General features: G+C 34.0%; 1 protein-coding gene across 4 annotated transcripts in view; it reads left to right on the top strand.

Moving 5' to 3' along the window:
• Positions 1 to 724: 724 nt before the first annotated feature.
• The window catches only part of RNPC3 (RNA binding region (RNP1, RRM) containing 3), a 38,786-nt gene continuing 16,558 nt past the window's right edge, over positions 725 to 22,952 (top strand). For 3 of the 4 annotated variants that reach the window (XM_080915237.1, XM_080915239.1, XM_080915238.1), the window contains exons 1-14: positions 725 to 960; positions 2,393 to 2,440; positions 5,384 to 5,502; positions 7,957 to 8,040; positions 8,489 to 8,600; positions 9,206 to 9,274; positions 10,259 to 10,401; positions 13,600 to 13,725; positions 14,985 to 15,133; positions 17,365 to 17,526; positions 19,783 to 19,877; positions 19,987 to 20,045; positions 22,049 to 22,181; positions 22,769 to 22,840. In XM_080915237.1, coding sequence (XP_080771363.1) covers positions 769 to 960; positions 2,393 to 2,440; positions 5,384 to 5,502; positions 7,957 to 8,040; positions 8,489 to 8,600; positions 9,206 to 9,274; positions 10,259 to 10,401; positions 13,600 to 13,725; positions 14,985 to 15,133; positions 17,365 to 17,526; positions 19,783 to 19,877; positions 19,987 to 20,045; positions 22,049 to 22,181; positions 22,769 to 22,825 — 1,548 coding nt within the window. In that variant the 5' untranslated portion in view covers positions 725 to 768 and the 3' untranslated portion in view covers positions 22,826 to 22,840. The remainder of the gene's footprint in view (positions 961 to 2,392; positions 2,441 to 5,383; positions 5,503 to 7,956; positions 8,041 to 8,488; positions 8,601 to 9,205; positions 9,275 to 10,258; positions 10,402 to 13,599; positions 13,726 to 14,984; positions 15,134 to 17,364; positions 17,527 to 19,782; positions 19,878 to 19,986; positions 20,046 to 22,048; positions 22,182 to 22,768; positions 22,841 to 22,952) is intronic. The other variant, XM_080915240.1, reaches the window with a different exon arrangement.

The raw sequence follows: 22,952 nt of genomic DNA, 5'->3' as shown, positions 1-22,952 counted from the left end.
ATTTCCATGTTGCGTTTTGTTTTGCATGTACTTTACGCTTATTGCAACTAGTACGTTTTCAATGCATACTGTCAAGCCCTTGAAAAAAATCAAGTACTGACTAAAAAACATATTCACATGGTTTTATGTAAAATTTATTTTAATGTCTGAAAAAACAGTACTGACAAAAATGTATAATTTTAAGCAAAAAATGTTTAAAATCTTTTTAAAAAATAATAAGCTGTTAGTCTTTTGTGTAGATGGAAATATCTCAAGAAACACTTCTTGTTATGATTAATAATTTGAGTCTTATTTGTAACAGATAAGAGACCAATGTATTTTCCATGTATTTTCATGTTAAAAAAAAATAAATCTTGTTTTGAAGACAAAAAAAAAAAAAAAAAAAAAAAAAAATCCCGGGGAGTAACAGCCCTTACAAGGTTCCTTCAGTACTGGGTCTCTGGGGCTACGGCCTCTTTTATTTCACATGACTGATGTTCCTCGACTAGATTTCTGGCCTTCTAACATTGGCGTCTCTTTCAGCCTATAGGTTATTTCAGCGTCTCCTTAAAAGCATGGCTTCCAAGGCGTTCGCACAGCGACAGTCCGAGAAAAGAAGCGCTGCTCTCCGCGAAGGAATTCTCGCGAGATCAACTAAGCGGGATTTCCCTGCGTCCAGAATCCTTAGCGCGAAGCGGAACAGGACTTGAGCTCAGCCTCGGAGACCGCGGGCGTTTGGCCGGAAGCTGGCGCGGAGGAGGCTCTGTCTCCGCCGGTTCTGCATGGAACATGGCGGTGCCGGAGCCGCCAATGCCGCTGTCGCGCGGAGGCCCGGGTTCAGCTTCGCTCTCTCCGCCTCGGGGCGACCGCACCCTCCTCGTCAGGCACCTGCCGGCCGAGCTGACGGCTGAAGAGAAGGAGGACTTACTGAAGTATTTCGGGGCGCAGTCGGTGCGCGTCCTCTCTGATAAGGGGCGCCTGGTAAGCGTGAGTAGCTGGGGGGGGGGGGGGGGGGGGGCTGGAGGAGGCCAGCGCTCTGCGCGTGCGCAGCTTGCCTATCCGAGAGGTGAGCATCGAGTTGCGCCTAGAGCGGGTTAGAGGCTGAGCCACTGAGGAATCATTTGCGAACCCAACCCCTCGATTTCAAAACTAGCCCAGACTTAAGAGATGTCATTTCCTTTAGATCCTTACAGACGTATACAATTGTTTTGGCTTTGTGGCTTTTTTTTTTTTTTTTTGAAAATCCTGAGTTGTAGAGTAGGATATACATGATAGCAAAAAAATTGAGTGTGATAGACTTGTTACATTTTTGGCAAGTCATAAGCATTTTCCGAAGTAATCTTTCAGGGAAAGGTATTTTTAGAGTTGAAAGCCCTTGTGGAATTCTCAGTTATTTTCTTTTCGAGAGTGTTTGATTTTTCTGGTCACAAAGGTACCGATTATTAATAAGTTTATAATGTCTCGGATGGAGCCAGACACCAGTGGGTTTAAAGTTTCAGAGATCTCTTAATCGTATAGTCAAAGTCAAAGTTGAACCTTACTGAATAAGACGAAAGACCGGTTTGGAACACTTATTAAGTGTTATATAGTCCAAAAGAGTATTTTTAAACTAAATCAAAATACACTAAGATCACCTTGGATCATATTGGACATATTTAGACTTCTAATAAACAACTCAAACTTACCAGTAATATAATCCATTCACCTATTCATGATGTTTTTTAAAATAGAATTTAAATGAGAAATTAAGACTTACTACTGAAACAAATTATAAAAATAATGCAAAAAGAGATAATGTAACTTGAATGATTTCACTGTTAGTAAATGCATTTACGTTTTATCTTGTATAAGGTCTTTGAGTGTAATGAAAAAGTATTCCATATGTATACATGTTTTATGATTGATTTTGTTGGAAAGAGAAGGTGCTTTAAGCTTTATTTTACTTTTTATTATGTATATTTGTGTATGTCTATTTTAGGGGGTGAGGAGTATAGGTGCCCTTGGAGGCTAGAGAGATTTAGGGCTGGAGTTACAGGAGGTTGGTTATGAAGTTGCTGGACTTGGATATTGGGATCCCAATGAGGTCCTTGAGAAGAGTCATACTGACTTTACCCATCCCTCTAGCCCCAGGAGTAGAGATTTTTAAAGCTGTGGTCTGTTGAACTCTTTGCTACTATAAAATATATGGTGTTTGTCCATGTTCATTTATGTTCAAAGGCAAGGCTGAAAAGCTTTCAAGACCCTAGAAGATTCAAAACTACTAGATTGAAACTTGTAACCAATCAGTTAAATAGTCTGAAATTTCCATCCTTTCTTTTTCTATACTTTTATTAATATGTTAAATTTTAAATACCATGTTTTATTAGACACTATAATCATATTGGAAATAATATGTGCCTTGATTTTATTTCAGAAACATACAGCATTTGCTACTTTCCCTAATGAAAAAGCAGCAATAAAGGTATGTCTTTTTTTTTTTTTTTTTATTAGTAAAGCTTTCAGAGATTTCTTATCCAGTTTTTGGACAAAAGTGGGAAGTAATAATGAATTGTCATTTTTAAAAGCACAATCATTAGTGCTCTGAGAGGCTTTCCACAAGGTCACAATTGGCTTGACAGATATCAGAGCTTATCCAGTGCTTAGATACTGAGACTTGAGAATATAGATTATTAAGTAAGACAAGGATGACTTCAAGTATCATTTTAAAAGAAATTCTGAAGAATATTAGATAACTATATCTAGTGTTTATGGTTCAAAAGCACTTTTATTAGTGTTAAAAGATATAAACCCATTGATCATTTGGAAAAGCTATCACTTTTGAACTAGGCCTCAAATGATTCATTGAATTTTGAGAAGAAAACAAGAAGAAATTGTTCTTTCAGGTTTAAGAAACAATAGAATTGGCCATAAGGCAGGCACGAGCTAAAGGACTGTGGTAGAAATAGAACTAAAAAAGTGAGACTTTATTCAAGTGGACGAAAGGTATTGAGTTTGGCTTAGTAGGTGGCCTAAAAGAGCGTGATACTATTGAGAAGGTTAAAAATATGCTTAGACTGATAAAAAGTGTCATTGGATTTGATGTACAGAAAACTTACAAGTAGACTACAATGGAAGCTGTTGTAGAGGCAGAGGCAATATGAATCTGAAAAGGGCATTAAGAAAGCAGAGAAGTACATGAATGCTTTGCAGAAAGTTTGCGAGTCTTACTTTACAGAATAAAGTTAGTGTAGTATTGCATAGAGTGCACAAGGTCCTATGTCCAGTCCCAGTACTACAGGAGTGAAGTTTGTAGCTCTTAGTGATAGAAGATTTGAGAACAAAAAGTACTTCAGGATCTTAAGTATTTTTCTTAGGCAATATGAATCTGAAAAGGGCATTAAGAAAGCAGAGAAGTACATGAATGCTTTGCAGAAAGTTTGCGAGTCTTACTTTACAGAATAAAGTTAGTGTAGTATTGCATAGAGTGCACAAGGTCCTATGTCCAGTCCCAGTACTACAGGAGTGAAGTTTGTAGCTCTTAGTGATAGAAGATTTGAGAACAAAAAGTACTTCAGGATCTTAAGTATTTTTCTTTTTATTTTAAAAATTTGTTTGCCACTTGCACACATGAGAAGGTCAGAGGACAGTGATTGGTTACTACTTCCACAGTATATGGCTCAGTCTTGCCAGCAAACACCTTTACCAGCTAAGCTATCATTCCATTCATAGTTCAGATCTTTGGGCTGAATAGCTTACAGGACTAAGGAATATGAGGGTCTTTGCAGAAGCATGTAATGAATTCCTATGTTATCTGCTAATATTGAGGTGTCAATAATGTTGGAGTACTTCTATGGAAATAGTAAACATTTCAAGATATTTTATAGAACTGAGCAAACTTAAGAAAATTACTCTTAAGTATGTAAACGGCTATGGTGGGCCAAAGAAAGATTAGCAAGGAGAAAATTTGGCTAGTTTTAAAGAAAAAAAAAAGAAAAAGAAATTGTAAAAGTGAAAAACGTTATATAGATGCAAAAACTAAGTTAGAGATTTTGTCATGACATACTGAGAAGTGAGCATAGTCTTACTAGTCAGGGTTAATCAGGACTTGTTGTTGAAACAGAGTCTCAATGTCCTGTCTACCCTGGAGCTCACTGTGTAGACCACAGAGATCTACCTTGCCACAGCCTCTGCTTCTGCTTTCTGAGTTTTAGACTAAATGTGCCACTATACCCTGCTTAGAGGCTTGTCTTAAGACAGGAAAAAAGTAGAAATAACTCAGATCTTCATGAGGGAGGAATACCATAACTTTTAAAATATATCTTATCTCAGTAACAGACAAATCACACACATTAAACGTAGAAATGATCTTAAGTCTATGTGTGTCCCATATGACACAGGTGGATACTATATTTAGACTTATTGTCTCCACTGTCCTTGCAAAAAATGCAAAAATATAAAACGTGAAAAGACCTGAAAATCTGAATTCAGATTCCAGCCATTTCAGATAAGAGGTATTAAACTTGTTTGCTTCCATATTTTGGACTATAATTGACTAAATTTTATATGATTATTAAGGAATATGGTTCTTATACTTGAGAAGCTGTAAAGCATAATACTTTTTTATATGTCTACAGCAGTGTTTCTCAATCTGTGGGTCACAAACCATTTGGGGATCCAGTATCAGACATTCTGCATATCAGATATTTAATTATGATTCATAACAGCAAAATTATGGTTATGAAGTAGCAACACAATACTTTTATGTTTGGAGTCATTACAACGTGCGGAACTATATCAAAGTGTTTCAGCATTAGGAAGGTTAAGAACTACTACTTTAGAAGGTAGCTAAAGAAAGCTCGATGATAAAAGATGAGATTTAGTAAATCAGTCTAAACTTCTGTATTTAGATAAAGGGACTGTTAATTATGATAACACATGCTCAGTGGAAAATACAGGTGCAAATGCTGGGATTCGGAGTACACAGTTCACATTTAGTCTCCTCAATGTCTCAAAGTAGAAAGTAGTGTGTTCTAAGGATGGGAGAAGAAACTGTTAGGCTACATATCAAGGAAAACATAAAAAAGTTTCTCTCAGAGATTAGTGTAGTTTAGGCCAATATATGTGATATATAATTGTCTGCTGTCAGTAAGGGTCACTTGAGATTTTTGAGGTTGGAATTCATTGGTAACCAGAAGCTTTATTATTTTTTTGTCAGTTACAAGCAAAGTTACCAGAGAATTGGAGTAAGTTAGATTTCATTTTACTAGAGTACTTTGTTTATCAATCATGGTAAAGTAGCCTGAAATAAGACATAACTAAGGAAATTTAGTAAAAAGCATAAATTCTCATCTTTTAAGCTGAGTAACAAGTTTTTTTTGTTTGTTTTTGTTTTTTTATATCATATTTTATATTGTTGTACCTAAAGGCATTGACAAGACTCCATCAGCTGAAACTTCTAGGTCATACTTTAGTTGTTGAATTTGCGAAGGAGCAAGATCGAGTTCATTCCCCATGTCCCACCTCAAATTCAGAGAAAAAAAAAAGGTATGTAGACATTCAGGTTTTCCTACGATTTTGAAATTGTGTGTGTGTGTGTGTGTGTGTGTGTGTGTCTGCTTCAATGAAAATACGACAAAAATGACAATAAAATATGTTGAGAGCATATAAGATGTTTCTCTAGTAATTGTGAAAAGTAAGTAGTTTTGGTTCTAGTGCTGAGGACTGAGGCTTGAAAGATTAACAAGTTACGGGAAAAAGAAGTGGGGTGGGGGCATTCTGCTTGTAGTAGAAGAAGGGCAACTGCAGGCTAATTACCCACTGTCCAAAGCGCATGGGATAAATAGTAGTTCATTTGGAATATTCACTAATACACAATTCATTGTCTTTGAAGTATTTTCACAAGCCTAAACATGAAATTCATTTATTTCCTCTCTGCCTTGTGCACATTTCCTTAAGGTAATTTATATAATATTTTCAGTGTGTCTATGTTTTGTGAGGTTACCAAAAGACTTTTCTAATTAGTACTGCCATGTTGCCTCAGTTTCAGGTTTCTTAGCATTTCAGATTTCAACCTACAGTAATAATAATAAGCAGAAAATTACAGCTTGTTTGTTGCTGTCCTCACATTTAGCCTTTGTAATGTTTGGCTGTGGGTCTGTGTACCTGTTAGCATCTGCTGCAGGAGGAAACTGATGATAACCAAATAAGGCACTGTTGTATGAGAATAGCAGATTACCATTAAGAGTCATTTTATTGATACATTCTTTTTTCTTTTTTTAAGACCAATAATATTTGGGGTTTATTCTGGTCTCTGGGATATCTAGTCTCTGGTTCTTGGTTACCCAAGCAGTGTGAGGCATGGGTTTCCTCTTGTGGAGTAGGCCTTACATCAAATCAGACATTAATTGACTACTCCCACAGGTTCTGTGCCACCATGCTGTAGCATATTTTGTAGTCAGATTGTAGGTCAAAAGTTTTGTGGCTGGGTTGGTGTCCACATTTCTCTTTTGGAATCCTGCTAAGTATCTTTCCACACTAAAGACACTAGAATGTAGGGGTAAAGGGTTCATGTAGGCAGCAGCTTGACTTTTCCCTCCTTGTTCGGTGAGTTTTAACGCTGTTGTCCTTGGCAATGGGACCCCACTGTCGTTTTGTTAAGAATAATCCTTTGTCTTAGCAACATCCTGGGACATTTGGGAATTGCCATGAGATTCCCATGGCCAACAACTCAATTGAATATAACCTAGTCCTGCAACTGGCAACAAGAGTTGTCAAGTTGAGATTCCATGTTTCTGATTAGTAGGTACTTCATTAGGATTACCCTCAGACAGTCTAGGAAGTTACCCTTTTACAAGGTTTTCACACCACCTCTCAAGTGCCTCCCAATTCTAGCTGTTTCTCCCCCAACTCTCTCCCTCCATTCCATCTCCCCAACAGCCTGGTCCCCCTACTCTAGTTCCCTCCTGTCCCTCATCCCATCAAATTCCTCCCCTCAGAGCTCAGGAAATCTCAAGAAAGAGGAGGCAAAAGAGTTTTAAGAGCCAAGGGGAAGATAGAGGATATCAAGAGAACAAGGCCCTTTGGATTGTCTAAACAAGGTGTGTATAAGCTCACAGAAACTGAAGCACCAGACAGGTATACGTGGTCTGCACCAGGTCCTCTGTGTATATGTTGTAGCTGTTAGCTTGGTATTTTTATGAGACGCCTGACTGAGAACAAGTGGGTGGGACTCTTCTAGTTACTTTCTTCCTCCTCTTGGGTTGCTGTGTCCAACTTAAATATAAAAGTTTTTGCTTCATCTTACTATATTTGAATTTGTTATGTTTGGTTGTTGTCTCTTAGAAACCAGTTCTTTTAAGTATGAGAGACAGAAAGATCTAGAGGGGAGCAGAGGTGGGGAGAAATTGGGAGTAGAGTGAGGGGAATATAATGAGGATATATTGTATAAGAAAGAAAAAGTGAAAAACTTAAAGAACAATATTTTAGTTCCAAGATATGAATTTTTATAGTTCTTTAGCCTTTGCAGTTATTTTTATACTAATTGAACTTAAAGTGAAATAACCAAACTACATTCATCATCCAGGAACTTGGCTGAATTATAACATGATAGCCCTTAATGTAAGACCCAATCTTATTAGAATCAGAATTTAACAGATGAGGGTGAAAGAGGTAGTAAGGCCTTGCAAGTCTGGAGTTTGTCGAGAAACACATAAAAAAAAAAAAAAAAAAAAGTTAAGTACCTTAAAACTCTTACAATGTAATGTGTATTTTAGTTTCTCATGATCATTTGGAATTACTATACCATGTTCATAAATGTGATGACTAAGTGGTTTAATTGTGCTTCTCCTCTCATCAGTGCTTTTGTGAGAACTTCTTTACAGTTTTCTGTTTTGCTAATAAAATTGTTTTTATGATGACATGTTTGAAAAGACTTATTTTCTATACACAATTTCTCACTTTTTTCAAATAGAAGATCATCTGTGACTTTGTATGTTCTAGGTTGGATGACACTGTGGAAAATGATAAAGAGAAGAAAGAGCCTGATGTTTTAACAATAGAAAATGGAATTGCACCAAATCATGGGTTTGTATTTGTGTGGGTGTGTGTGTGTGTGTGTGTGTTTAATTTTTTTGTTTATTTTTTGTTATTGTTGTCATGTGTCTGTCCATCTGTCTGTCTGTGTTTCTCTCTGTGTGTATTTTGTATGTACATAATGTAAATTAGGTAGTTTTGAAAGTCAGCTTTTTAAATATGTCATGTGTGATTTAATATATTGAATAAATGTTTTGAGGTGTGAGTTTTTTTTTTTTTTCTCACTGAATTTAATAAAGATGTTTGTTAAAGTGTTCAGGGATATAAGTAAACTCTGTTAAAATGCTTTTGTATTTTTAAGGTAATAGGAATATTAAGTAATAAGATAACTATATGACTATTAAGGTATATTGTCAATTTTCTGTGTTAATAGATTATCTAAAATGAGTTATGCATATGGAATTACTAAAATGTACCTTAATTCATTTTGTTTTGGTAGGCTGACTTTTCCTCTAAATTCATGCCTCAAATATATGTATCCTCCACCTTCAAGCACAATCCTTGCAAATATAGTTAATGCTCTGGCAAGTGTCCCCAAATTCTATGTACAGGTATGCAGAATCAACTATCACTTTTAGTATGAAGTTCATAATTTGGATCCTTAGATACTGTGCTGATATTTGTATATATTTATAGCATTACAAACAACTGATTACAGAGAGCCAGTGTTCTATGTAATGTTTTAAATGAACTGTTGCATACTACTCTCAAGTAAAGGCTTCATAAATACACTGAAAATGGATACTAATAGGGGTCTGCACTGGGAAACTGGTACTTCAGGGTAGCATTGACTTTCAGAAATCCTTAAAGAAAAAATAAGGTATGTTCTTTAGCAAATGTTTGAAAAACTTAACAGAATGTTACTTCTCCCAAGTATAAATATGTGTGATATGTATTTTCTTTATTCTTTGTTTCATAACTGAAAGTGAAGAGGACAGTTAATTATATGAGAACATTTTCAGTAGGTTTTACATTGCAAAGACGTGGTACTCTAGTAATAGGAATTAAAATCCGTAATAGGAATGGCAAGCAATGTAGGATTTAGGTTGGTTTAAGAAGTATTAAGGCCAGAGAGGGACTTTGGTTTACTAAGTAAATCACTGATGTTAGTCATAACATTAATTCCATGTGACTTTTAAATATTTTACACTTTAAGGTGCTTCATCTTATGAATAAAATGAATTTGCCCACACCATTTGGACCGATTACTGCACGACCTCCTATGGTAAGAAGTTCTTAGAAATTTTCAGGAGCCATAGTTTTGTTCCCTGAGAACTGCTTTGTTTTTCCATAAAACTATACATTACAAAGTTTTCTAGCAACTTTGTATATTAAACAACTAACAGTAAAGCGGAGAAGTGAAAGTGGGAGGGAGTGAGATGTGAAGAAAATGCTTTCTTAATAAGCCAAATTTCTTCCAGTTTTTTGTCCTCTGGTGACAAACTTATCATCCTATAAATATAAAATAAATTTACTTGAGTTATCTAAATATTCCATTGCTATGATTTTAATTCACATTCAGCTGATTTCATTTGGTAAGGATAAATAAGGGTACCAAAAGTCTATCAATAATTTACATAGTAGGCTGTCTGCTCTTGAAATTATTTCACTGTGGTACTGGATATTTATAAATAATATTAATGGAAAATTATTTTGGCTGTTAAAATACAAATAAAAAGTTTTTCTAGGTGTTAGTTATTATTCTATTATATAAATTGTTAGCTTCCTATTTTTATTGTAACACCTTCGCAGACTTGTTGCTTAGGTATTTGTTAATATTAGATAGTGTTAATACAGTTAAGTTAGACTGTTAAGTTGTTATGGCTATCCCATTTCGTATAATAGGGAAGATGGATATTTCATTCTTAAGATTCAAGTTGTCTTTACTATGTGCCTGTTCATGTGCAGATCAGATATAAGGGAAGGGGGGACATATAGACGTTTTAGGCTCTTGCTGCATGGGCTAATTTACATGTTGAAATGCAAGGCATATTTGCAAGTATTGTATAGTTAGAAAACAACACCATTATCTAGCAGGCTGCCATCACAGGTGTTTCCTGAAGGTACTCTTGAGTTTATAAAAGAGAAACGAGAATCAAGTATTAATGTGGAATGAGATTTTGTTGATGAGAATCAGGAATTTGTACAAGATACTTTGTTCTGTGAATGCCTTTGGTTTCCATAGTGTTTGCTTTGTTCTTTTCAATAGTATGAGGACTACATGCCATTGCATGCACCCCTTCCACCTACATCCCCTCAACCGCCTGAGGAACCTCCTTTACCAGATGAGGATGACGATTTATCTAGTAAAGAATCAGAATATGAAAGCAGTGATGAGGAGGACCGTCAGAGGTTTGTGATAAAGCAGTCATTTTTGTTCTAAGAATAAGGATGTGGGAAAAGTTTGTCCTTCCTGTATTCCACATACACTTATTCAAAATTTTAGAGTGCATTAAAATGTATTTCAAACCTTTCTATGATCTTTTAGCTCAGTGGATATAAAAATTTATAGTAATTTTTGTATTACAGTATACTTGAACCTCATTGCTTATGGTTCTTTATTTGTTAATTTGCTTATAAAATTTTTTGTAGCTCCAAAATTACCTGTTTTGTTTTTTTCTTTAAAAGAAAAATTTATTTTTTTCTAAATTGTCTTGTTTCTTTACAAGGGCCTGCTGTATTTATAAAGTGTTTTATAGATATGAATGTAAAGAGTGTCCTGAAAATTTTAGTCACTTGACACATGGGCTCACGAGTGAGATATAAAGTAGCCAATTGTTATACTGAAGTGCTTGGAAATTAATTTATAGTAAAAACAAAAGTGTATTTTGGTTTATGATTGGGAAGGTACCAGCTATGTCCCCATTTCATTAGGTCTGTGTGGACAGTCCATGTGACAAATCATAAGACAGCACATACTACTCATTTAACAGCTATACAAACAAAAGAGAAATGGAGAAATCTCCATCCCACAGTCTCTTCTAAGTAAGCCAAGGTCTAACCTCACCAGGTTCTATCATCCTTGAAATCAAGTTTTCCACAAATAGACCACTGGGAAATATTTCCTATCCAATATAGAGCAGTTATATCCCAACTTCCTGTTTTAATTTTCACACTAGTTATGTGGATCATTTTTATTGATGGTCTACTTATATTTCATGTTTTTTATACTTTGGTTTTATTACTAATTATTACATTCAAATTTTCAGTTATAATCTTTAAATACATTCTAATGATGCTAAGTTTAAGAAAACTGTACCTAAAAGAAAATTAGGCCAAAGTTGAAGTAGTATTGACTATAAGTCATTAATAGTTGTTAAATAAGATATCACTCATATAAAACATAGGTGTGTATTATTATTTACTAGGAAAATGTTCAGGAACAAAGCTCATACTTGTCTGGATGTAGCATTTTATTCACTAACTAGTATTTGCTATGATAACATAGAAAATAGCTTCATAGATAAAAAGCATTAATTGGCTTCATATTTTGAACATCCGATTGTCCTGTATTGTGTTCTCTTCAGAATGATTGCTAGAGAAATTTTATAGGATTCTTTGCACAATCATTCATGTTAGTAATTACCAGTAGAACTTTGGTTGGCTTACCTTGAGATTCTATATGTTTATGTAAAGATTCCATAAAGTAATTATAAATTTTTAAGTTTTCTGGCATGTAATCTAAACCTTTCTTAGTACAAGAATTGGCCAAACATTTTCCTTTGAAGTCCAAAGACTAAATAAATGGTTTTTAACTTTGTGAATCAGGTGTGGTGTAGGTCACATTTCACAATTGTGACTCGGTTCTATTTTCATGGCTAGAAATCAGCCATATTTATAGTTCCAGAATAGGTGTGGCTGTGTTCCAAAAAACTTTTATGTGTTTACAAGAGCAGGTAGCTAGCTTTATTTGGTTCTTAGACCAGTCCCCACATCATGATGATTAATGGGTTAATGATACGAATATTAATTAACTATACATGAAAGTCACATATAAAAGGAAGTGTTAGTATGAGTCAGAATCCAACACAGATTCTTGGAATCACATATATTCAGCAATAATTTTATTAAACCATGTCTATCTAAGTAGTGATTCAGTATGAAGTATCTCTCCATGGAAAATCAACATGATTCAGATTACCAAGTAGGAAAGGATAGAATTTATTTGGAATAGAAATATTCTGCCATATTGTAAACTAAAGAGTGGTATAAAACATTGCATTTTGTTAATTATTCTCTTTAAATAAATAATAGTTTTATTTACTTATTTTAGTAAACTTGTAGCCCTATTTAGAAATACTTTAAAAAGTAGAAGTAATGATCTTAATTAGAAATGCAATAATATTCTATCCTACAGTCATTTTTATTTTTATAGGTTTCCATTTAAAAGTATAGCATGAAATGCTCGCCAAGATTCATGTTGAGTTTTAAAATTTCTGATGCATATTTTTATAACCTGGGCGTAAAGCAAAATCTTTAAAAAATATATTTAGCTGTTATATATGTCTTCATTTCTTTATGAGTCTGTTCTTGTTTTAGAAGGTTAGTATAGTTTGGGTGAACAATTTTAATATAGGTACATGATTGAAATATTGAAATAGATGTATTTTTAATGACATTTTTGTTAATGTGTTAGTTTGGGGAAATCTAGAAATGCTCTTCCTCTTTAACTCTAGCTGCTTTGAATTTGCTATATAAATCAGACCACATTTGAAATCTTCCTTCTTTGTTCCTGAGTGTAGATGCTATGAGTTTTTATGAAACTTGGTTGCTGTGAAGTTTCACACAGTGAAGCTAATGCTTATTCTTTTACCTGTTTATTGGGGAAAAAAGCCTAAAGTTTTTAGCCATGCTCTCCTCTTTATTTTTTTGTGTTGGTATATTTATTTTACTTTCAAGTTTTATAAATGAAGTCTTAAAAGTGTTATTCTAATTGCTAGTTGTTTTTAATTGCTCCTCTGTGAAAGATACCAAAATACCTAAACAAGATTCATTATAAACATTAACTGTTCAGGATCATAATGGAGAAAAGTTGTACAAGGGTTACCAATCGCTTACTAATTGAAAGCAACTTTATTATTTGGAATTTTCTTTATTTGTTCAAGTAATCATGTTGTTCATATAATTTATTAGCAGTAAGTATATACAGAAAAATATGTGTTGTACAATAAATACAAATAAAAATATGTAAGAATAAATGTTCTTTTCAAAGAAATGTAATTAAAATAAAACCCCCAAAATAATACAGTATATTTGTATCTCTTGTTAAGTTGTATATCATTTTATTAGACTAGCTAAGAACTCACAATGAAATTTTTTAAAAAACTGATAACGTAATTAGGTTATTTTTTTTCTTATTTGTTTTTTTTTTTTTTTAAGAAATAAGATTTAAATGGTGCAGGTTAATTTAGAAAGTAAATTTTGGTCAAACTGATAATATTTATTGCTGGCCTTAAAGTTATCCTAGTTTTAAATATATATTTTATATTAGAGATATAAGCCATATTCTAGAATGTCAACTCTTGTTTATTTTTCCTTTTCTTAACATAGAATGAACAAACTAATGGAACTAGCAAATCTTCAGCCTAAAATACCCAAAACAGTAAAGCCACGCCACGTGAGAAAAAAGCGAAAAATAAAGGACATGTTGAATATACCTTCATCAGCTTCACACAGGTAATTTTGTTTGTACTTATGAAATGGCTGTCTCTGTGCTGTATTTACCTGTCTAGATTGTTCTTCAGTGTGTTAGTTTGTCAGCTTACTTTGTTGGCCTCTGGGTTACTATTTGCCAAACTAGTAAGTTCTCATAGTTTTCCTTGTTTGCCGGCATTTAATAATACTCAGTCTTTATTTCTCATTAACATCTTTTTTCTGATTAGGCATGCTTATTATTTCTTACTAGTGATTGCAATTAACTTTTCTGTTACATTAAAATGTAACAAATTACATTTTAATAGGAAGAATCTAATGTATAAATGATAAAACCTTAACTTCTTTCTGTTTTGACATTACAGTCCTATGCTTTTAATTCCTTAGCCTTACCTGTGCAGCAGGAAGATTGTAAGCCATGTTTTCTAGTAGCCATATTACACAGTAAAAATGAGCAAGTCAGGACTACTGATAATTATTTCATTCATTAAACTCAAAATATTATTTTATCATGCAGTCTGTAGGAAAATGTTATTGAGCACTTGGACATTTTCTTTACAGAAATTCACTAATTACATGTAGCTAATGACTGCGATTGCATACTAATGCGCTGATGTCAGAGTGTATAGCATAGACTGTATTAAAACGCTGCCAGATGTGGTATATACCTGCAGTCATAGCACTGGGGGAGGGATGCAGAATGAGTACAAGTTCAAAGTCATTCTCTGCAACATATGGCAAGTTTGCACCTGAGCTTAGTTGTCTGGTAAGATAGTTTTCTGGGAAAAGTCTCCCGCGACCAGCGGTGATGTCTCTATTTTGATCCTACATATTTACATGGTGGAAGGAAAGACTTTCTTCCACGGTTTGTCTTCTGAGTTAAACATGTACTGCACCACACATACAAAATAAATGTCAAAGAGACAAAAACACTATTTTATACTGACTGAACAAGTGTAGCCCACTGTCTGAGATCCATAGATAAGTGCTGACCTTTCATTGACAACATGATTTTAAACTTTGAACAGTCTTTATGCTCATGTTTAATAGTACATTACTAAACTATTAAGGTTTATTGGCCTACTATGTCTAGTCACTATATGCAGGGCCTAAAATATAGTGTGTATATATATACATACATACATACATATATATATATATATATATATATATATATATATATATATATCCGCAGTAGCCTTTTAAATTAAGGAAGATAGGAAATTGTGCTTAGAATTTTATTTTAAATTATAAACTTACATGTGATTGTTTGTAAATACCAGTTTGCATCCTGTGCTGTTACCTTCGGATGTATTTGACCAACCACAATCTGTAGGAAATAAAAAAATTGAATTCAATATATCGACCAACATGCCTGCAGCATTTAACAAAGATTTAGAGATGGAACAAAATAATGAGGAAAAAAATTCTGGTAAGAACATCTTGTTACTTTATATGCTAACAACTTTTTTATGCTCATATAAAAGTTATATTAGTGTTTGTCAGCTTTATTTAAAGTATGCAGTTATAGACTTTACAGTTGGTTGAGAACATGCATGGAGCTCTGGGTGTCACCAGTACTGCATAAACTACACATGCTAAGGCAAACTTGTAAATCCAGTGCTTGGTAACTGAAGGCAGGAGACTCAGAAATTCAGGTATATACTTGGCTAATAGTTGGAAGACAACCTAGATTAAATGAGACTAACTAAAGTGTAAAAAGAAAAAATATTTTTTTTTTCAAAAATTAAATTGCATGGTTAGGTGATAGACTTCATATCATGGGCTAACTGAATTTCAGCTGTTCTCTAAATAAAATTTAAGTTAAATGAAAAGATTGTCATTGTTGCTTTTTATTTTCTGATATTTTGATAGGCGCCTCTGTCCCAAAATTCTATTAAACACATGCAGTCCTCCTTTCCCCAGTGCTAAAATCAAGGGTATGCACCAACATTCTTGACTTCTTGTTATATTTTTGCTAGTAGTCACATATACATGAAATTTAGGGTTCTTGCTGGTTTAAATACTTATATTAACTATTATTAATAGTTAAAAGTTAAATTCTTATAATAACTATTCATTGTCTGACTGTTAAGATATTGTAGGATTTTATTAACAGGATTATAATTTAAGGAAATTAGCCTTGCTACTATGCTCAAGTTGTCAGTTTGCGCGCGCGCACACACACACACACACACACACACACACACACACACACACTTACACACTTACACACACAGTCACACATGGGCATATGCACATATATTTTACCTAAGACTCAAAGGAATAAAACATCCCAGTGCTCATTGAAACTCCTGCTTTATTAGTAACCATGGTATTGTTCCTCTAAAAAGATGTATTTTTATTTGTTAATTACATGTGTGAGTGTATTTGAAGGCAGATGGACAGTTGAGTGAAGATGGTCCCTGCTCAGCGCAGTCACCTGCTGAGGCCAGAAGAGGTTATGCGAATGTTGGAATGGAGTTTAAGGCTTACAGACCACCTATGTATTGGGAATTGTCCTGGACCTCTGCAAGAGCTGTATATGCTTTTAACTACTGAGCCATCTATCTAACATCACAACATCCTTCAAAATTTTGTTTCAGAATTAATACATGCTATTAGAAATTTAATCACAAAAATTTTAAAAGTTAATATTTCATATTTTTTTATTCTTTATTCTTCAAATGTGGCTGACTAGTAATTGGCTTTGTTAATGTTATTGTAGCCTTTATGATTTGAGATTTATGTTTGTAACAGAATAACTTACATAGCTTTGAAAAAGGATATATTTGGGTCACAGTTTTAGAAGGTCAGCCCTTTTACTTTGGGGCCTGTGAAAGAGCATGCGTCAGAGAAAACTGCCTACTTTGGTCACTCCTTGTGTTCTCTTTGCTTGGTGGTTTAGTGCCTTGGAGCTCTGGGGGGTGTGGCTGGTTGTTTTTCTTCCTATGGGGTTGTAAACCTCTTCTCCAATCCTTTCCCTAAGTACTCCATTAGGGACCCATTGCTCAGTCCACTCAGGCTGTGAGCGTCAGCCTCTGTATTCTAGTTTATGTGGAAGCGAGTAAGATTATTTAACAGTATTGTGATGAAGTAGGCAGTTCTCATAATTATTGTAGAATATCTTGAATGATTTGATTTAGAGTACTACTAATTTTATAATTTAAATAACTGTACATTTATTTTAACTTGTAATTGCTACTATCTCAGAGTAGGTAGATTAAATAGTCAATTGCTATTTACCAGTATACATACTCTTATCAAACACTGAACATTTTTATCAGGTTCCCATTGATAGATCAACCTGAATATGCTAATGCTTAATTCATTTTTTTTTTCCTATTTGCTCCTAACTAACACTACAAAACAAGCATTTGGCTCTTTGGTTTTTATCTGTAGTCACCTTCATGCTGCAATAATAGAACTGAATAGTCAAAGCCTTGGCCCACAAAGCCATAAAACACTGTTCTTCAGACAATTAGAGGAAAGGTTGTCCTGTTTTTGTTCTGACACATCGAGAAACACTAAAAAATGACTAAATGGTACTTTAGTAAATATAAAACAGGGTAAGAAATCTAAAACATGTTTTGAAACGAGTTGTTTTCATTTGTTTGTTTTGTTTTTCTTTTTTAATGACTGATGTTAATGTTGATCTCTAAGATTTACCAGACACCGGACTTGATGATTCAAATACAGGATTTGGAAAAATCTTCCCCAAACCTAATTTGAACATCACAGAAGAGATTAAAGAAGACTCTGATGAAATGCCTTCACAATTTATTTCTAGAAGAGAGTTGGAAAAGGGTCGTATTTCTAGAGAAGGTAATGTAATGACATAAACTGACACACAATTCATCTTAACTTTTTTGTCTTATTTCCATTTTTCAAGCTTTTAGAAGTGAGAAATTTTTATGGGTCATTTCCATTAAGTTAGAGATGTTAGTATCTTCAGTTAGTTTGTTGACACTTCTTTCTTAGAATTTTGTGTCTTACACTGCGGAAGTTCCTTACCATGCAGTTCAGTCAGTATCAGGTAATCATTAAGTGCCATGAATCTGAAGTTACTTAAGTTGACAAATCATTATCATATAACCTAAAATAGATACAAGGTGATTATTATAATTTGGTGGTTAGAAATCTGAATTTAGGATATTATATCCCAACAATATTCTTTATGTAACTTTAGAAAAATTACATAATAAATTTTAATCACCTCCTATATGACAAAATATCAGGATCTAGGCAACAAATGAAAGAGTCACTTAACTGGGCTCATGTTTTCAGAGCATTAGAATGTATGGTTCCAGGGCAGAGATATCATGGCAGGAATAACGGAGATCTCACCTCTCGATTCATAAGCTGTAGGAAGGGAGAGCACACTAGTAATTGTTCAGGTCGTTTGAAACCTCAGAGGTTGCTCCCAGTGATACACCTTCTACAAGGCCATACTTCCTAATCCTTCTCAAACAGTTCTACCAACTGGGGACCAAGTATTCAAACATATGGATTCAAACCAACACACCACTAAATTACTTTTTTTAGATATGATACACACACACACACACACACACACACACACACACACACATATGTAGTATTTATAATACAAATACCTTTCTCCACAATAATGAGGAATCAGCCTCCAGTTAATACCTTCGCATATAAAATCTAGTTTCCCAAAGCAGATTACTGGCAGTAAATATGAGGAACTATAAAGGAGTATGGAGATCTTTGTCTGAAATTCCTGGCTATTGATTTTTGAATGCATTATTCCTACATTGTGAATATAAAAGTAGTTAATGATTTAGGAATACTTCATTCATTCATTCATTCATTCACTTTATATCCCACTCACTGCCCCCTCCCATTCCCATTCACTTCCTCCCACAGTTCTTTCCCCATTCCCCCCCAGCCCCCCACTTCTCTGCGTTTCCTTCCATTCTAGCATTTCAAATCTCTGGGAGGTTAGGCGCCTCCAATGAGGGCAGACAAGGGCAGCCCAGCTAGAAGAACATGCCCCATATACAGGCTACAGCTTTTGGGATAGCTCCCACTCCAGTTGTTTGGGACACACATGAAAACCAAACTGCTCATCTGCTACATATGTGTGAGGAAGCCTAAGTCTAGCCTGTGTATGTTCTTTGATTGGTGATTCAGTCTCTTACAACCCCAAGGGTCCAGGTTTGTTGATTCTGTTGGTCTTTCTGTGGAGTTCTTATCGTCTTATAGGCTGTAATCTCTTCTCCTGTTGTTCCATAACAGTCCACAAGCTCCAATCACCATTTGGCTGTGGGTATCTGTATATGTCTTGAATCAGTTGCTAAGTGGGATTGCTCAGAGAACAGACATGCTAGGCTCCTGTTTGCAAACATAAGATGTTTTGAAATCTTACTGCAATTTATTTTCTTTAATTTTTTTTAATTTTACTGAAATTTAGGTAGAGTATCAATAGTGTCAGAGATTGGTGTTTGTCCATGGGATGGGTCTCAAGTTGGGTCGTATGTTGTTTGACCAGTCCCATAGTCTGCTCCATCCCAATACCTGCATTTCTTTTAGACAGGATAAGTTTTGGGTTGAAAGTTTTGTAGTTAGGTTGGAATTTCTGTCGGTCAACAGGATTCCTGCCTGGCCATAGGAGGCAGCCTCCCTAATGTTTATCTCCAATGTTGTGAGTCTCATAGATTCTTCTATCCTAGGGTTTCCATCTCTTCCTGAAGATTCCCCACCATCAGTTGTAAATTTCCATTCATTGTCATGGCCATCCAGCCTTCCTTCCTATCCCTCCCTGTACTCAACCCTGAACCCCGTCCCCCAACTCCACTCCTGATCTGGCAGAGTGATTATATAAGTGGTTATCACATACTTACAATAAAGTGACTCCTCTCAAATTTTTAGTATGGCTTTGGGATAAATTTTAGTTCTGTATAATTGAGAAATATTGCTACTATTGTCTGCTGTTAACATTTTTATAAAGCTTATTTTTGCCCTTTTAGCAGTAACAATAGAATGTTATAATTTTACTTAAATTATTAAAAAGATTTTAATTTTATATTTTTGTCTTGTTTCATTCTTAAAAAGAAATGGAAACCCTTTCAGTTTTTAGAAGTTACGAACCTGGTGAACCAAACTGCAGAATTTATGTAAAGAATTTAGCTAGACATGTTCAGGAAAAGGTAAGGAGAAATGTGCATTTGATTTTGTTATTTATTTTCCCACTGGTTTGTTTTCTTATTTGTCTTTTTTTTTTTTTCCTTTTTTTAAAAAATAAATTTCTAATTCTAGGACCTTAAATTTATCTTTGGAAGATACGTTGACTTTTCTTCAGAAACACAGCGGATTATGTAAGTGTTAGTTCTATTCTCTTATCTCTTCCTAATTCATCATGTTTTGTTGTACTTGATTTTTCTCTTCAGTGCCAAGATCCCCATGGTAAGTCATCTGTTCTCTTACATGAGAGCCCTTTTAGAAGTCTAGAACAGGGATGGACAGATTTGTATATACATGAGCAAATAAAATTTTTAATATTTCAAATTAGATCACATTTGCTAGTTCAATTTTTCCTACTATGAAAGCTGATATAAAGTGTACGTTAAGAAATGTTTCTGGTTATATTCTTCTAAATCCTTATTTATAAATGCATATTTTCTTGTAAGCTTTGTCCCAAAGCCTTTTACACTAAAGCATTATTAGTATGCAGCTTTTTACATTGCCTGAGAACTATGTGGAGAGCTTGGATCAATGGGTTCCTTGTCCCATATCCAAAGATAGGTTTTCTAGTTGTGTCAGGCTTCATGGATTTGCATTTCTCTTACCTGCCTTGTCTTTTTGGATATAATTTTGTTCCTGTGTACAAGTACATACAAGATATACTGTAAGGTTATATTTTCTGTATTACCTTGCCCATAATTACAATTTGAGATGAAGGGAAAATTTTATTTGGCGAAAGATTATATATCCTGAAATGATTTTCTACAAGAATAGAAATCATATCTAAAAGAGATTAGTAATTAAATCTAAAATGAAGAATTCACTTCATTCTCACTTGATTTGTGTGTGTGTGTAAAACACATGTACATGTAGGTGGGTCATTCATTATTTTGTGTGGTTACATACTGGTATGCATTCATCATACATCCTTTTTTATTTTGCATTTGTTTGAGACAAAGGTTTTTATTGGCCTAAGAGTTGGCAAGATGGCTAGTCAGGCTGGCCCGTAAGTCAGGGGTCATCTGTTTCTGTCTGTCTGGTGTTGTAATTATGAGCATATATAACCATACCCAGCTTTTTCTTTTATTTCCTTTCTTTTCTCCTCTTTTCTTCACTTTAGTGAGTGTTTAAAGGGTTCTTTGGAGATGAAAGCAAGCACTTTTCTAGTTGATCCGTTACTTAACCTTGTCAGTTGATAGTCAACTATATTTGTTTTCTACTTTTTGGCTTATAATATTAGATCATGTTTTTATTGTTTTAATTTTATTTTTATAAATAGCTCTTAAAAAGTTTTCTTTCAAAAATGTGTATATATTATTATACTGTGGAAAAAAATAACAAGATATTGAGAGGATTAAACTAGTAATAACAGGTGACTTAGGCCCCATGCTCTGAAAAGTCATTCTGTCTCTAGGTACCATTAATAATAATGTTAACTTTGAATATCACACCAGTCCCCAAACTACTCTAAAAGTCCACAAATGTTTATAATAATATAAAGCCAATGATGTAAATTAATACTTTGTTCCCTTAGCCTTCTACTTATGTATTTATTTTTAAATCACTCAAGTGTATATTATTGAACTCACTGCAAGCTATGTATAAAAAGATTAGTTAAAAAATTTTGTTTGGCAGTGGTGACACATGCTTTGAGTCCTAGCACTGAAGAGGCAGAGACAGGTCAGATTTACAAAGCAAGATCCTGAATAGCCTGGGCTACACAGAGGGTTCCTGTCTTGAAAAACAAAAGCAAAACCAAAAAAAAAAAAAAAAAAAAACCCTAAGCAAACAAGGAAACAAAAATAATTTTAGCTTGTTTGCTGGTAGTGGAACCCTGATCATAGTACAACCATAAAGTAAGACTTGCTTATATCCTTGCTAGTAGTATGATTTAAAAATTTTAATTATAACATAATTGTTGCTTTTTAAGACCAGTACAAAATAGAATTTTCAAATATCTAATTCTAATGTTGAATAGTTTTGGTGTTACTTTGAAATAGCAAAATTTTGGATTGTTTTGTCTTTTGATACATGATTTTAAAATTGTTGGGCTTTAAATCACAATTATTGGATTTTTTTGTTTGTTTGTTTTGTTTGCTTGTTTTTTTGGTTTTTTTTTTACTTTTTTTTCTTCTAGGTTTGATATTCGTTTAATGAAGGAAGGACGCATGAAAGGACAAGCTTTTGTCGGACTTCCAAATGAAAAAGCAGCAGCCAAAGCCTTGAAAGAAGCTAACGGCTATGTTCTTTTTGGAAAGCCCATGGTGGTTGTATCCTTGAAAGCAATCATCCTAAAACTATAAGCTCTTTAGTAGTGGGATATAAACAACTAATACCAAGTTATCACTTATAGTATCAACTTAGCTCAGATGACAAACTTAGTCATAATCTGAAAGTAATGTAACTTGAACAATGTAAGGTGAAGTCTAGCTAAGTTTATACATTTATTCAACTCTAAATTATTTCCTCATGTTAAATTCCAGATATACTTTTTACAAATGTACTTGAAGCCCCTGGTAGGAATTCCACTGTAGTTTAATTATAATTCATATTTCTAGTCTGGTACTTCAGTGACAATATAAATCATTGCCTAACTGTCTTGTAGAAAATTTAAGTTTTAAATTAGAAATCAGCAAAATATGGTGATAGAGAAAAGTGACAGTTATAAGGAAAGGCAGATAGCTTCTCTTTTCTTCAGATTGTGGAGATCATGTAAGAGTTAGCAAAAATAATTTTTAAGACTTCTATATTAGATTTTAGTATGGTATTTTATGAATATATATTATATTAGATCTTGATTGTCTAAAGCAGTATCATTTTTATGTTCACTATGAAAGCCTTAATGTTACCCTATTAGCAGTTTGCTCGATCTGCTAGACCAAAACAAGATTCTAAAGAAGGAAAACGAAAATGATACAAACTAATTAAGGTAATTGTGGATAAAACATTAAGTGATAAGACTTTTTCTTGGAGTAAATGTAAGGAAATATAAAAGCTTTCCATATTACTAATTCAAATATTTTAAGAGTATGTAAGAGCAT

Source organism: Micromys minutus (genome assembly GCF_963924665.1).
Source record: "Micromys minutus genome assembly, chromosome: 4".
NCBI lineage: Eukaryota > Metazoa > Chordata > Mammalia > Rodentia > Muridae > Micromys > Micromys minutus.
The sequence above is the reverse complement of the archived record's forward strand: the minus strand, read 5'-3'. Positions and strand labels throughout refer to the sequence as shown.